This window comes from Sceloporus undulatus, chromosome 1 (assembly GCF_019175285.1).
Source record: "Sceloporus undulatus isolate JIND9_A2432 ecotype Alabama chromosome 1, SceUnd_v1.1, whole genome shotgun sequence".
NCBI classification, from domain to species: Eukaryota; Metazoa; Chordata; class Lepidosauria; order Squamata; family Phrynosomatidae; genus Sceloporus; species Sceloporus undulatus.
In genome coordinates this window covers 53,442,413-53,458,819 of record NC_056522.1, presented here as the reverse complement: position 1 = coordinate 53,458,819, position 16,407 = coordinate 53,442,413, and the positions used below count along the sequence as shown (strand labels likewise).

The window sequence follows — 16,407 nt, the reverse complement described above, 5'->3', positions numbered from 1 at the left end:
TTATTCCATTTGTGTGTTGCCTTTCTCTCAGAGTGGGACTCAAAGCGGCTCCCAGAAAGAGTCAACAGAAATGTAGAAACAATTAACGTCACCACATTAAACAGTATAAAATCATTTAAAAAACAGACAAAAGTTTAAAAATATAAATTAAACTCGCTCATAAGAAGCTCCCCTGCTTAAACATTAATAGCCTGCTTAAATAAAAATATATCTGCCTGCCAGCAAAGGGAAAGCAGAGAGGGGATCAGCCTAGCCTCCTACGGAAGGGAGCTCCAGAGAGTGGGAGCAGCTACCAAGAAAACTCTCTCTCGTGTCCTCACTAAGAGAACCTGTGATGGTGGAGAAACTGAGAGATCTTAGGCCTCTGGCAGGTTCGTATGGATACGGTTTTTTTAGACAGTCCAGACCTAAGCCATATAGGGCTTTATAGGTCATGATGACCAGCAGTTTGAATTGTACTCAGAAGGGAACCAGTAGCCAGTGAAGCTGTTTTAACAAGGGAGTTAAATGCTCCCTATAACTGCCCCTGATCAGCATTCTGGCCGCAGCACTTTGGACCTGCTGAAGTGTCTGAACAATCTTCAAGGATAGCCCGATGTAGAGTGCATTACAGTAGTCCAAATGGACTATTGTAGCCCAAATCAAGGCATGTGTCAACATAGCCAGACAATCTTTGAAGGCTTAGTCCTGATAAGGATAATTTAAGGGCTGACTTCTTGCTTAAATTAAAATTTTCCTCTTGTGCATCTAGAAAGAAACTGAGCTGGGCTGTGTTAGAAAATTTTAAAAGCTGTTTTATATCATTATGCTCACATAGCTTCAGCTACCCCATCACATGGGGTCTTAATGCTTAGTGTTCAAACTGTTGACCTGTATGCAGCTAGCAAAAAGCTGTCTACCTGGATATGAATTTTTAAATATATAATTAAGTGTTTTTATTTTAAAAGTGCACCTCAGACTCAAATTTGTAAATCTCTGTGTCATTAAAACATTAACATAATCATAGTTTTTGTTTTCTTCAGCATTTAGCTACATATTAAGTACACTGATTATACCATTTTGTATAGATGACTCATCTAATGCGCTCTGTATGTGTGACCATGGAACAAAAGTATTCACTTAGAATCAATAAGGAAGATTATATTTTTAGTGCCAGCACTGGGTTGGGGAGCATTACCACATGCTATTGTTCAGCTATATCAGTTAATAATAATAAAAAAGCTTTGTGCATGTCACCATAACTCAAGGGAATCTAATTTGTGTCTTATTACAACAAACCTACCAAATTTACAATTATCTGCTTGGAAGACAGAATTGTGAAGATGACTTGTGTAGTCTGAGAAACTATTTCCAGTATTTTAAGAACCGTTTTTTCCTAATAATTGCTAATGAAGTGCACTTGACAAAACCCTAAACAAAATTAGGCCTATCCAGACTGGTCCTGCAGTTCTCTTAATCAGATGTGACCAGAATTTAAGGTGGGTCCATTACTAATTCAGCCATTATTTATCTGGCCATGGTAACTGGGGAAGGGTTTTTATTTGTTTGTTTTATTTATTTTTTTTAAATAGGTTGAGGAGAATGAGGAGTGAGATTAAGCAACTGATAGGTCTTGTTAGCGTTGTTACACAGTGCGTGATTTGTCATGCTGACGTTTTGCACCAGGATACCACCTCACAAGCGACAGGCAGCTGTGTGCAAACTGGAGAAATGCCTCTGTAACATTTCCCCATCACCTCACAATTCTTTCCTTCTTTGTGACCCAACACCCCTTCGGGTTTTTAAAGGTCAGTAGCAGGGATGGATGTTAAATCACAGGCCAAGTGGATAGTTAAACAAGAATAAAAGTTTATTTTAACACAGAATAGGCAAAGGTAACTTTCACATGAAGTTGTTACTATGTCTTCTTTTGTTGCATATATACAGTCTGGTTTTAACTTTCCAATAATAACTCAGCAGTACAGGCTATACCAGGGGTAGGCAACCCTTTTGAGCCGGGGGCCAGGTTGCTGGCCCTCAGACAACTGGGGGGCCGAAGCCAATAAATAAATAAATAAATAATTTTTTAAAAAATTAAATAAATAAATAAACCAGGACAAATGTAGGGCAAAATTTTCAAATGGAGGGCACTTTTTAAATAAAAAATGGAAGACATGCGAAAAAATTTGCTGATTTTTTAAAAAATGTTAAGATAAATGCATGTTTCTGAGGCTTCTATAGACAATTGCCCCACCGTGCCCCTCACACGAGACGCCAAAGGCCCCGGCGGCAGTCGGCGGCAGGACCGGGCTGGGGCTGGTCCCAAGGCCTCGCCAGGCCGCATCCGGCCCGCGGGCCGCAGGTTGCCTACCCCTGGGCTATACTATCACTCCAGAAATTATGTAGCCCAAACCCCTCTTTCTGCGTCTGGCTACACTGAGTCTCTCCTCTCTAGACTCTCCAGAACTAATACTGTCCCTCTCTGGACCTAACAGACCCTTCCTTGGTCTATTATCAAAATACTGTTCTCTCAGTCTCTACTCCTAACTACAGTGGGTCCTCGCCTTACACGGGGGATCTGTTCCGGATCCCTCCGCGTAAGGCGAATTCCGCCTATGCTTGAGTCCCATTGGAAACAATGGGGCTCGTGTGCGGCGGCGCGCGGGGCGCAACAGGCGCACGCACCCATTCAGTTGAATGGGACGCGCCGCCCCTTCCGCCCCGCATACGCTCAAAGCCGCGCAAAAAAGGGCCGCGTACGCGGAGGCCCGACTGTATCTTCCTCACTGAACTCCAGCTTCATCCCTCAGGATTCCAAACCCTAACTGACTCAACCCATCTGCCAAGTGGAATCTTTAAACTCCTCAGCCAGCACCTGATTGGCTAGTGGATCTCTGGCTTCTGATTGGCTGGTTTGTAAGTCAGTTCGTTACAGCCTCTCCCCTCCCAGAAGCTTACAAAAGAGACTCTAGCCAGATGTCTCTTTACGGGGCTTTTATTCTTCAGAAATTCCACTATGTAGAAGGCTATCTTACAACTCCAACACACCAACATCTACCATCCACTGTGACTCGCTGCAACCTACACTGTGACTTGAGGTACTCCCCTTTTATAGCCAGGGCTCCATGTGGCCTTTTGGCCCTGCTTCTTCCTCCTGTATCACAATGATCTCTGTCCCCTGCCCAGGGTGACTTTACACTTTTGCAGCCTTTTGCAGCATTTTACTGCACTTGGTGACGATCATCTCTGATGTCACTTCCCATGACTCAGAACTGGTGGAAAAATGCTTTGTCATCTTGGCTGACAGTGACCCTTTGTTGTCCAGTCACTATTTAATATCACATTGTGCATTTACTCAGGACTCTATATCACAACAAGGTCTACCTTCTTATCTTAGCACAAAATTTACTAGGTGCCTTGAGGATAAGGTCTATAAAGCTAGGCAATGGATTAGATTAATTATTACAAAAGACAGGGGCTGCCCACTATCTGACCTCTTTGGACCTCACCAACGATACTGGCAAATTCCCCTTGTTCCTGGGTCTCAGGAACATTGCATTTGCCACACCTAGGGGGCTCTATAACTTCACTTCTATGTGCTTTTGCTTACATGGGGCTGTAGCCACCTTTCAAATATTAATGGATATGGTTCTCTGACCACTGCAGGATTATGCAGTGGCCTATATTGATGATATTATTATCCCTTCATGGGAATCACATCTAGTTCATTTACAAGGGGTCCTACAGGCCCAACTGGGGCTCACCCCGCAATGCAAAATATCATGGGTGGAAAATAGGATAGACCACTCCCAGATATGGTAAAACAGTTGATCCAGTGGCCCAAATCACAGACCAAAAGAGAAATGCAACAGTTTTGGGGCTTGCAGGATATTATAGGAAATTCATTCCTTATTTTGCAGCCATAGCTGCTCCACTATTTGTCTTAATCAAGAAAAAAAGTACAATAAGGAAAGAAAAGTACAATAAGGAAAATGAGAAGATCAGGCACTCCAAACATTGAAAGCTAAGTTATATCAAGCTCCCATATTGAAAGCAAGTGCTTTTTCCAAGTCTTTCATTCTGCCAAAAGATGCCTCCAAGTATGGGTTGGGAGTAATCTTGGACCAACAAAGTTGGAGAGAGGAATAGCCCATATTGTATTAAATTCCCAGGAAAGATGATACTCTAATATAGAAAGAGTATATAGAAAGCTTTAGCTGTTAAGTGGGCTATTCACGCTTTAAGACACTGTTTATGGGATTACCCTTTCATTTAGTAACTGACCATGCCCAATTGCAATGGTTGCATCACATGAAGCACACTAACCCACACCTAACCCAATGGTATCTTAGGCGGCAGCCGTATGCCTTTTCAGTCACCTCCATCAAGGGAATGAAGATGCCAGTGTGAACTACTTCTCTTGCCAAGATGAGGAAAGTGAAGAGTGGACTGATTTTCTCTTTGTGGAGTTGCCATGTAATGGGTACACTTACCAAGAGAACTATTCTACAGCATACTGATGCCACTGGGACATGTGATAGCTGTATGGATGTGATGAGAAACAACTTATGAAGAAAGAATCCAAACACAGCAGCTTGGCTTTGATATAAGCTTGAAGGAAAAGGTGGGGCCATGCGGCAGTCCTTCGTAAGTCAGGGCACCAAGCAGAAGGGGAGGTAGGACTTAAGATAAATCCAAAGGCGATGATAGCTGTATTGTAGAAGAAGAAGAAGCTGACAGCCTTCTATCAGACCTTGCAAGCTTTGGGTGTATCTTATAATGAGAGGCTCAACAGAATAGCGCAGCAAGCAAAAGACCCTGGTGGAATGAATAAAATCAGCTGTCTTTTGCAGGGAAAAGACTCTTAAAAGGGACGGCAGTGGAACTGTTAAATGCTAGCACCATCTAGCTGTCCTTGGGATTATAGCAGTCCAAACATAACAGCTTGAACTGAGATTGTATTATAATAGACTGGAGGGATTGGTGTCTATTGGTTCTCACTGAGATGAGGAGAGAAGGCTGTGTTACTTAGGTTTGAAGGGAATCTGTTTTAGAAAAAAATGATTTGTCAACAATAAAGCATATAATCCACTGCCAAGAGTTGTCCAAGGCTTTGAGTAAACCACATAAACTGAGGCTTTTGATGTTCCTCTCCCTATGAAGGGACAATATGTGATTTAATGCCAAAAGAAGACTTCAAATTTCTTCTTTAGTTAGTAACATATAAGTAATACAATATGTACTACAATATTTTGTGAGTTTAGCATTTGATCAAGCCAAACATGTACTTTAAATATGCACGCACGGAGTGTGTGCAAATCACTTTTCTTTTTTGAATTATGGAGATGTTAGCCATAAAGAAACAAGGAGAGGTGAGGCTGCTGTTTATAGCACCAGTAACCCAAAATGCCTGTCTCCAGTGTAAGTAGACCCATTTTCTTTTGTCAAACTTTTGCATTTGAGCAGATGGTTCATTCTAGAATAATAAAATACTTTTACCTATTCCTTTTAAAACAGTAATTCAAATAGCATACAATGCTTCTTGCACAAGGCTTATAGTGGCCTGTCATCATGTTACTTTTTAAATGTAGGAAATGGCAACCGATGACTTATGAAAACTATACTTGTAAGGCACAGTGACATAAAACTGCTATTATCAATCTACCACCTAAAGCACAACTTCACTTTTATTACTTATTTGCCTGGTTTCTAATCTTCAGTTTACAAATATGAACATTATGTAGATATTACAGGCAGCTAGTAATACATCTGATAAATAAACCCATATGTATGTACAGCTACTTGATCCAACTGAAAAGGCCAAATAAAAATGATTAAATAATGTGGCTTGTGAAGCCTCTCATTGACCTGATTTGTTTGAAGGATTACCAGAATAAGAGACTCACTCTCTCACACAGGTTACTGTCAGAACGCAATTTAAATGTTTGTCCTTTAAAAAAGGTTAAACATGGCTGGTGAGCTAGTCAGTATCTATATAGTTTCTTAATGAGAAACTCCTGACTTTGGAGATGCCATAAGACTCTTTCAGAGGTTTTGGACAGCTGTTACTTTTGAGAATGGGCACTGCATTGAAAACTTGTATTGTCTTTTGAGATGTCTGCTTTCCATTCAATGTGCAAATTGCCCTGTGTCAATAATAGTGCCATCCTGTTTCTTCCTTGATGCCATTTCCAGAGTAAAACTCTGTATACTGTATTTACTGGCGTATAAGACTACTTTTTAACCCAGGAAAATCTTCTCAAAAGTCAGGGGTCGACTTATACGCCGGGGGTCGTCTTATAGGGTGGGTGCTGAAACTTCCGAGCTGGACTGGAGAATCTGCGGTTGCCGCAAATGGTGGGGGAAACTCAAAATGGCCACAGCTGCATCCCCTCTGTATATGGCAACCATATGAAAGCAGGAAGGGAGGCGCTGTACAATTATGGTAGAATAAAATCTTGGAGACAGGGAGGGCTGGGCAAGCAGGGATAGCTGACCAATTCAAGCAGGCTTTGCATACAACAAGTTTTCCTGCTAAGTACCTGCATGTCATAAGCATTTGAATTAAAATTACCATATTGAAATCAAATGTGACGTTTTTAAATTTTTAATTGATGTGCGTTGGAAGAGGGGTAGTCTTATATGGTGAGTATATCCCAAACTCTATATTTTAACTGGAAAAGTTGGGGGTCATCTTATACGCCCAGTCATCTTATACACCGGAAAATACGGTAATTATCTGACTGAAAATGTTCCATTCTTGTACGCTTTTGCTCACTCACACCAAGCATATCTATGTCTATCCATTCCATTTCTTGTTTTATGATTTCCAGTATTCCCCGAGTCATGCTTCTCACATTTCCTGTGCCTACTACATAGGTCAAGCAGCTTCAGACTTTTCTTTCACATCTGTGTGTGTCAGCTGCAGAACATCCTTTCAGCTAGAGTCCAGTTGTGTCCTTAGACATAGCACTACTAGTCCTCTACAAGCTTTCCCTAATAGTCCCAAACAACTAAAATATAAACAGATCTAAGATTCATTACTAATTTTGTTTAGTTAATTACTTTTTAATTTACTACTATATATATATATATATATATCTCAGGACAATCAATACAGTAGCACAAATTTGTTTAATTTGACAGGCCAGCATAAACTAGAATGTTAACTTACTTTGTAAATTATCTTTATGCTACTGTATGTTTCACTGTGTTATGACATAAGTAAGGCACCTTAAATTATCATTCCAACGTTATTTTGATACAAATTACTGATAAAGAAAAGTTGCAAGGTTTGTAAGGTAATCTTGCCTATAAGACAACAACACAGTTCAGCTCCTATGTAAGAGACCATAAACAGCAGGTACAAGCCACATAAGACTCTATAATCTCCCAAAGAATACTGTATGGAATTAGGAAAGTAAAAATTGTCACATATAAAACATAGCAATCAGCCTTTTGTTAGGGGATCAGGACATGAACAAACTGAATATGGAAGTAGAATATCAAGAAAAGATAGCGATGAACCTACTTGAAATCTCTAGCCTGTTAACTACACTCCTAAGTAAAAACAAAGCCCCAATATTAGAACTTACACCCTTGTAACACACAAACCAGAGTTTGAACCTAGTTCTTTTTCTCCATGTGAACAATCATGGTTAGACAAAGTACCAAAAAAAAAAACCATAGTGCAGTGTTTGATATTAGCTTAGATCCAGATCCAGATGCATGAAAAATCAGACTTCCCTGCTCCTTCTTCATCAAAAGAGATCCTCCAACCTTCCACATCTGCCATACAGAGGTTTGAAAGGCACTTCTGAATGGGACAATCTGTTGCGTGGAAGACTGAGGGGTAAGACAGGCCTCCCACAAAATCAGGCAGGACCAGCTATAAACAGAGCTCCCCCCACTCCTATGTATAATATTGTGGAAGGTGCTGCCAAGGAGAGAAGGGAGCAGGGAAGTTGCACCCATCAATCCTGTTGCAAACAGCTAGATAGGAAGAAATCACCTGGGAAAAAACCATTATCCTGTTACACTTAACAAGCAAAACTAAGTTTCAAAATGTGCTAACACAAATTGTTCAGGATCACAAGGAATGTTAGAAGAAACTCTGAGAATATTGTACTGAAACAAGAATAAGAATTAGTCAATAAAAAAGAAGTTGCATCATCAACCAATTTTAGAACTATAACATTTATATGCTATTTTTGTCTATAGAAAGTGGTATTAGCATATCATTATTCTTCAGCAAAACCCAGCATTGTGCTTTCGAAGGGTAATTTACCATTTAATGTTTGCTATAAAAGAGACATTTAAGACTTTACAGCTTTAAACTGGGGAGGCTTTGCAGTATAAGGATTTCCTAGCAACACTGGGAACAGTGTGAAGCAAGCACACTTCCTCTTTTTTAATAAAATAACATATAATAAAATGTTTATTTTTATACCGCTTTTCCAGGGATCAAAGCGGTTGACAACCTTACAAAGCACATTAAAATTACAATACATATTACAAAAGAATTTACAAAATTCAACAATAAAACAACCAAACTCATGCCAGTTCAACAGTGCTGACAAAAAAAAAAGGGGGGGGGAGTATTCAGAAGGTAGGAGTCAGGGGTAGGCCTGCTCAAAAAGATGTGTCTTCAGCCCCTTCTTGAATTGGACAAGGAAGGTGGTTGAGCGGAGCTCAACGGGCAGCGAGTTCCAGAGGTTGGGGGCCGAGGTGGTAAAGGCCCTCCTGGTGGTGGTAACTAGTCTGACCTCTGGAACTCTTAACAGCTGCTGTCCAGATGATCTGAGTGTGCAGGGCGGATTGTGTGGAGAGAGGCGGTCCTTTAAGTACCCTGGGCCCAAGCCATTTAGGGCTTTATAGGTAATAACCAACACCTTGTATTGCGCCCGGAAGCGAATAGGCAACCAATGGAGGTCTTTTAAGACCGGTGTTATATGACTTACATCAACAATCAACACAGAAGGCCAATAGAAGGCTACTTTTGGTAAGCAAGTGTCCAAGGATGAACATAAAAAGCTTTACCCATAAGCTGCAGTTTCATCAATAATCAATAATATGAAAGTCCAGCAACTAATTATTATTTTTAATAAGGGGCAAATTGTTACAGAGCCAGCACAACTTGACAACTAAGGTTGCACCAGGGTCACAATCTATTCCCTATGACCATATTGCCCCTACGGCAATAACTAACACTGCTAAATAATCATCTACTTCAGACAGAGATATAGTGGGATACTGGGATAGAAAATCATGCCGAAATATAACATGGCTGTTCTGTGAGAGGCAGGAACTTGTAAAGGTTAAAGTCATTTTAAAGATATTAGATGTTTAAACCAGAGGACTACATATAATCCAACACATAGCTATGAAAATAGATTTTATAACACAATTTGCAACAAAATGGTGACATATACTGTATACACATACCAAATTTCATCTGATGTAAAATGCTAGTTTATTGTACTAATATACTAGATTGTGTTAGAAAGATAGTAACAGTGCACAAACAATAAAATGGCAGTATAATTTCCTCCACTACATTACTTACCTATCAGGCCTTTCTCAAGAGTAAAGGTTTTGTTGGTGAACATGCATTCAAAAGCCACAATATGGAAAACTTTGTTTACTGTGTTGTGTGTTCCAACTATTCTGATATACCTATAAAGAAAGGGAGGAAAAGATAAAACGTTTTTTTAAATGACAAAGCACCATGGCTTGCAACATATGATTGCAATGTACCATATATAAGCAATGTGTGACATAATACTGAATAGATAGCAGTTATGCAGATGATCCGTTTAACTACAACTACTAAAGTACTTTCCTGAAGTCAATTAATACAAAATTTAGTATAATCCTATAGAGTATGAAAAAGAGACTTGAGTAGAAAATATTTTCATGAGAAACAAAACATTCCAAGACTCATACTATATGAGCACCTGGCATTAGACCAAATGATGGTGGTGATGATGATGATGAATTGAAAATTATTAGATTTTTAACTCAGGTTCTTGGGCAAAATCATCACAACTCACAACATACTATAAAATAAAATTATTGAAATAATTCAAGCACTGTTTCATTTGGAAATCATTAAAATAATGCAGAAAATAAATCACTCCCCCAACAAACAGGACAGAAACAGACGTCTGAAGACTAGTTTCACAATAAATATAGTAACTGTGTTGAAGTGGTCACTGCAGAGATGTAAATGCAGCGTAGGTGAGTAGAAAGTGGAGCCTTTTTGACAGAACTTTAAAACAAATCTTTATTATTTTCTTTGTACAGCAATATGGAATAGTATTTGATTTTCAAGCAAACAAAACTGTAGGGTATTTAATTCAACATCTTTAACATGTTCATTATACATCCAGATAACAAACTATGAAAAAAGTGCTGTCCACAGACACAAAGAAATCTTACTATTTACTATTTTTTCATCATAATGAATGGTTCCATACATCAAAGACCAACTCAATAAATCAATCTCCCTTACCTATAAGAATGAACCACTCTCTTATCACAGCTTTCTTCACATTCCACACTGTTAACTCAATGCACACAATAGCTTCTGCACTTTGCATCCACTCTTGTACATGACTGGAAAATGCTACACCTTATAAAAGCATGGTGGCTGCCCCCCCCCCAACAAAACAACTGCAGTTCTTGATGCCATATGGAATTCTACTTTGAGAGAGGATTCCCCACCTTCAGAAACAGCTTTTGGAGCTTGTGAGAGACTACAGAGAAAGCATAGGTTAGAAAAGATATTTTACAGATGCAGAAATCCAAGTATGGCCCCCTTTGGCTACAGAGCCCTTGTGGCTAAATGCTTATTAAAGTTATTTGAACAGTCCTGGATTTTGTTTAGCAAAGATACCTATGAACTTCACTCCTGACCTTATAGCATGCAATTCTGAACCAGTGCAAAATCAGATGGAACACTTCTTACTAACAGTGGCCTATTCACCTTTTGTATTACCTCTGAGACGTCACTTTCTACAAACAAGCATTAACCTTGAATCAATCTGTTCCCCTCAACCTCCATAGGGAGCATGCAAGTTCAGAGGTTAATGAACAGCTGAAGTTACTAATAAAAGTTCTGAAAAATCCTAACCAGAGTAGAACATTTCATCTCAATGGGACTGAAAAAGATAACTAGTAAAAAAATTATTGGAGGTGAATTTTCTGTCCGCCAAAATGGGGAAAAAAAACCCTTGCGTTATTGAATTGCCAAGTTTCCTCTCAGTAAGAGTGACATTTTAAGAGCAATCAGTGTGTCATTAATACCAGACCATAGCCTCAAAATCTGCCCTAAACAATCAGAGAGGTAAGCAGCATTTCTTAAGCAGGGACAGTATGCCAACTGTGTTACAAAGCAGAGCAAGGACTGACAGTGAAGCTGCATCTTACATAATTTTACATCTAAATTATTTCTTGAGAGTGAGAGTGACGGAGGGTTAAACTAATCAAATGCTACTTTTGGGGGAGGAGGAGCAGCTGATGAGGGCACTGGACAAGTAAAGGCCCATGCCTTCACTGTTCCAGTGCCCTCACTGAATCTGCCCCCTAATCAAATGATAAGTGCTGAACTCTCTCACTCTGTGAGAAAGTCTTCAGAATCAGTAGGTGTATCTTAGCTGGCTTTGTAATCCATGGAAGTAACTTTTCTAGCCAATGATACCACTAGGGGAAAAAAAAGAACACTGTTGCTCCTTCAAGGTACAAAGATAAAGTGAGAAACAATGTAGCAGGGAGAGAAGGAAATAAATATGATAAAAAGGGAGGAGTTGCAGCACAAAGAAGAGCACAAGTGAGCTAAGAATCTCCCTCTGTTTTCCCCTCCTTGTTTGTAAAGTTAGGGTTGTGAGATCCCTAAAACACGCCATGCTCGGCCCCCTCAAGCCTGAAAATGTCTCTAGGAACATTGCCATTTTTACATTTACATTTACATTATGGAGCCTGTAATTTACTCTGGTTTACGGCAGACCTGCAGACAATGAAACGGGCTGCATGACAGCTACAGTACTGATGGAGTAGGTGTCACAACAAACATGATTAGAAATCAGCAAAATCTCTTTGATGTGCTTATTACATAGCAGTGAAACACACACACAAAATGAATCATATTACACTATTAAGACTGCATCAACAACTTATTCCAGGCAGTCTTTTTGGTAGAGACCTATAGAAAGCAGAAATAGAACCAATAGCTATCTGCTGTGAAAAATTTGGTAGGTACTCAGAACTTGAAACCATACTTATCACAGAGTCTAGGGAAGTGTCCAGTGTACTGTCTGGTCAGATTTTCTGGGATGAGTTTAAATAATAAAAATAAATAAAAGCTTTATTTTTAGCCCGTCTTTCCTGGAATCAAGGCAGGTCACAACAGCCAAAAACAAAATACAATCAATATACAACAAAATTAAAATACAGAAAATACAAAATCTTACAACAGTTAAAATACAGCTAAAAAGTTTCCCAACTAGCACAAAATTGCAAAAACAATGAGGAGAGATAAGGGGGCAACATGGAATGTTAGGGGTAAGCCTGCTGGAACAGAAAAGTTTTAAGCCCCTTTTTGAAGTGGTCCAGGGAGGTGGCCGAGCGGAGCTTGTCCGGAAGCGAGTTCCAGAGGATGGGGCCCGAGATAGAAAGGCCCTCTGAGTGGTGGTAGAATATCTTGCCTCTGGGACACATAACAATCGCTTCCCAGCAGATCTGAGTGTGTGTGGTGGAATGTATGGGGAGAGGCGGTCCTCCAAGTACCCTGGGCCCAAGCCATATAGGGCTTTATAGGTAATAACCAACACCTTGTATTGTGATAACAGTCAAGAAATAAAGAGACTAGGAATGGAAAGGGCAACTATAAAAGAATTAGACAAGATCCTGAAGAGTAAAGATGTACAACTGAATACTAAAGTTAGAATTGTCCAAGCCACTGTATTCCCCATCATCATGTATGGATGAGATAGTAAAGAAGGCAGACAGAAGGAAAATCAACATAACTGAGAAATATTGTTGGAGAAAAGTACTTAGGATACCATGGACAGCCAAAAAGATAAATAGATGGTTCCTTGAACAGATCAAGTTTGAACTCTTCCTGGAAGCCAAGATAATAAAGTTGAGGTTATTGTACTTTGATTACATAATGAGAAGGCACCGGTCACTAGAAAAGACAAAGGGGCTCAACGATCCTAAGGGGTGGCCTTTCCTCACCGGATCGGGGCCGTGGCAACTGCATACTCCATCCCTGATCTGGTCTTTCTGCAGCGCAAAAAGAAGCCATAAATTCTGTGCCAACGGAGCACCATGATACCCCCTGCCATGCAGTTGGGTGCGCAGCATGATGCCGACATGCGGGCAGCTGGTATGAGTATGTCACATCCCCACACTGGTGTATAATGCTGGTCTGTACAATTTCAATAATGCTAAGAAAACTAGAGGGTAGTAGAAAGAGAGGAAGAGTGCACGGCAGATGGATAGACTCAATTAGGGAGGTCACAGGCATGAAGTTTCAGGCCCTAAACAGAGCAGTGAAGGAAGGTGGCCATGAGTCGGGGTCAACATGAGAGCAGTTAATAATAACACCAAATGTGTGTATATACACAGACAAGAATCAAGTGAAACTGACAATAATGAAATACATTGTCCTGCATTCCCAACAGAGAATGATGGAGAAGTGTGGATTTGAAGTGGCATCCAGACAAGTTTTACAAGCATTGTGATGTACCATTTTAATATTTCTGTTTGTTAATCGTTCTAATAAGATACATGTTCTAAGGGATTAACTGCCTTTTTCTGGAATTTAGAAAAGAATTTACTGAAGTCTGATATGCTGTTTGATCTTTGAAAATTTGCAATTGCATGTGTGTACTTAACTAAAGATAGACAGTTGTGAAACTTCTCTAAATACGCTACAATTTTGGCTAATAAAAACAGAACAGAAAATATGATTTTTTTTGTTTCAGTCTACATATAAAAAGTTTAATTTAAATTAGAAATACACAGAGAGAGGCAACTGGAGTTGAGGTTGACAGTAATATATAAACAATGTACTACTTGTTATTTATAAAGAACATATAATGTGTAAATGCTAGCCAATGGCAAGATAGGCCTATAATCTAGTGATGATAAAAAAATATGTTAACAAGATGACAAAGATTTACAGTATTCAAAAGTATAGTTCCATCAAATGAAACTGTAAGATGTTAATATGTGGGGATAACAATGGCTCCTAGAGAAATATGCCTCTACCTGCAGCATTGCCCCAAGGCTGGAAACTGAAGATGGCTGTCTTTAAGAATTACTGTCATAGAAAAGTAATAAAATTCCTTAATGGCAGTCATATGGTTATGCAAAACAGTGTGAGAAGAGCTAATTGGTTTAGAGCCTTCTGTTCCAGGTGATGGCAGAGGGACAAGCTCATCCCAGACTTCATGAAAAGTATGTATGAATGCTTGATTGAGATTTTAGGATTTCCTTCCATCTTTAAATGTCATTTTCAAATGCAAAGTCACTCTAAGATCCAAAACTGGAAAGGGCATGAAAGACAATAGTGTTTATATAATATCTGGAGGGGTCTTGCTGGGGGGGGGGGGGACAAGTGTGGATATTCTTCAGTATCTCCAAGGCCCTTCAGAGCAGCTCAAGCAGATGGAAGATAATTAAACCTTAAACTGGGCTGAAGATGGCAGATACAGAACAGATTGTTCATCACTGATGAGAATTAACATTTTGGCAAGAATACTAACATAACCCATAGCATGCATTCTCTCTGTCACTTCATCAGCACCGCAGCACATACTGATGCTGTAAATCTCACAGAAAAAAAAACACTGTATACCGCTATAAAAAAGAAACATACAGTAAAAATACGTGATACTTCCAAATTATTTTTTAACCATTGTTGGTTCCAGGCATCACCATGAAAAAACAGTAGAGCTGCAATGTAATTCCCTAAAATACTGAAGTCCAATTTATAATATTTCTTATTATTACTGTATTTTCTGGCGTATAAGACTACTTTTTAGCCCAGGAAAATCTTCTCAAAAGTCGGGGGTCATCTTATACGCCGGGTGTCGTCTTACAGGGCAGGTGCTGAAACTTCCGAGCTGGACTGGAGAATCTGTGGTTACTGCATATGGTGGGGGGGAGCTCAAAATGGCCACGGCCGCATCCCCTCCGTATGTGGTGACCATATGAAAGCAGGAAGGGAGGCGCTGTACAAGTACGGTAGAATAAAATCTTGTAGACAGGGAGAGCTGGGCAGGCAGGAGAGCTGACCAAGGCAAGCAGGCTTTGCATACAACAAGGTTTCCTGGTAAGTACCTGCATGTCATAAGCATTTGAATTAATTGAATTAATGTTTTTTTATTTTTTATTTGGTGTGCGTTGGAAGAGGGATAGTCTTATATGGCGAGTATATCCCAAACTCTATATTTTAACTGGAAAAGTTGGGGGTCGTCTTATACGCCCAGTCGTCTTATATGCCGGAAAATACGGGTATTTTATATTTGTTTTGCATAGAACCTGTTATAAAATATCAAAGAAGGACAAAACTAAGATATGAAACTATTTCCCTTACCTCCCCTATTATAATCTCTATTATGGTAAGGTATTTAATAAAATATGTAAGGCATTATTTTAAAAAAATGAAAGAAAATGGAACACAAAATTGAGAAAGTCCTGTTCGAGCTCTAAGCTACCAATTGAGATAATAAATTAAACAGTGATCTCAGTGGCTAATTATGTTAATGTTTAATAATAATAATAATAATAATAATAATAATAATATGTTTTATTTATAGACCGCTATTCCGCAATGATCATAGCGGTGTACAGTAAAAATTGTAATATAATACAAAATACAAGGTGACAGTTAAAGGAGGGAGAAGTCTTGTCCTTCAGGCAGTCCCTGATGTTGCTGGGTCTTGCATGCCGCTCCTCTGAGGCCACAAGATGACAGTTGAGGAGGGAGGGCCTCTTCCTTCAGGCCGTCCCTGATTGTGCGGTCTGCCTGATCGCTCCTCTGAGGCCGAGATGACAGTTGAAGGAGGGAGGGGCCTCTTCCTGCAGGCAGTCCCTGATGGGCTGGGTCTGCTGTATTGCTCCCTCTGGGCCAAGATGACAGTTGAGGAGGGAGGGGCTCTCCTTCAGGCCAGTCCCTGATGTTGCTGGGTCTGCCTGATCGCTCCCTCTGAGGCCAAGATGACAGTTGAGGAGGGAGGGGCCTCTTCCTTCAGGCAGTCCCTGATGTGTGGGTCTGCCTGATCTGCTCCCTCTGAGGCCAAGATGACAGTTGAGAGGAGGGGCCTCTTCCTTCAGGCAGTCCCTGATGTTGTGTGTTGCCTGATTGCTCCCCTGAGGCCAAGATGACAGTTGAGGAGGGAGGGGCTTTTCCTCTCAGGC

The 16,407-nt window shown here is 40.0% G+C and overlaps 1 protein-coding gene across 6 annotated transcripts in view; it reads right to left on the bottom strand.

Moving 5' to 3' along the window:
* BTBD9 (BTB domain containing 9) overlaps window positions 1–16,407 on the bottom strand; it is a 191,559-nt gene that overhangs the window by 65,705 nt on the left and 109,447 nt on the right. For all 6 annotated transcript variants that reach the window (XM_042443783.1, XM_042443768.1, XM_042443776.1 and 3 more), the window contains one exon: window positions 9,545–9,654. In XM_042443783.1, the coding sequence (XP_042299717.1) occupies window positions 9,545–9,654 (110 nt within the window). The remainder of the gene's footprint in view (window positions 1–9,544; window positions 9,655–16,407) is intronic.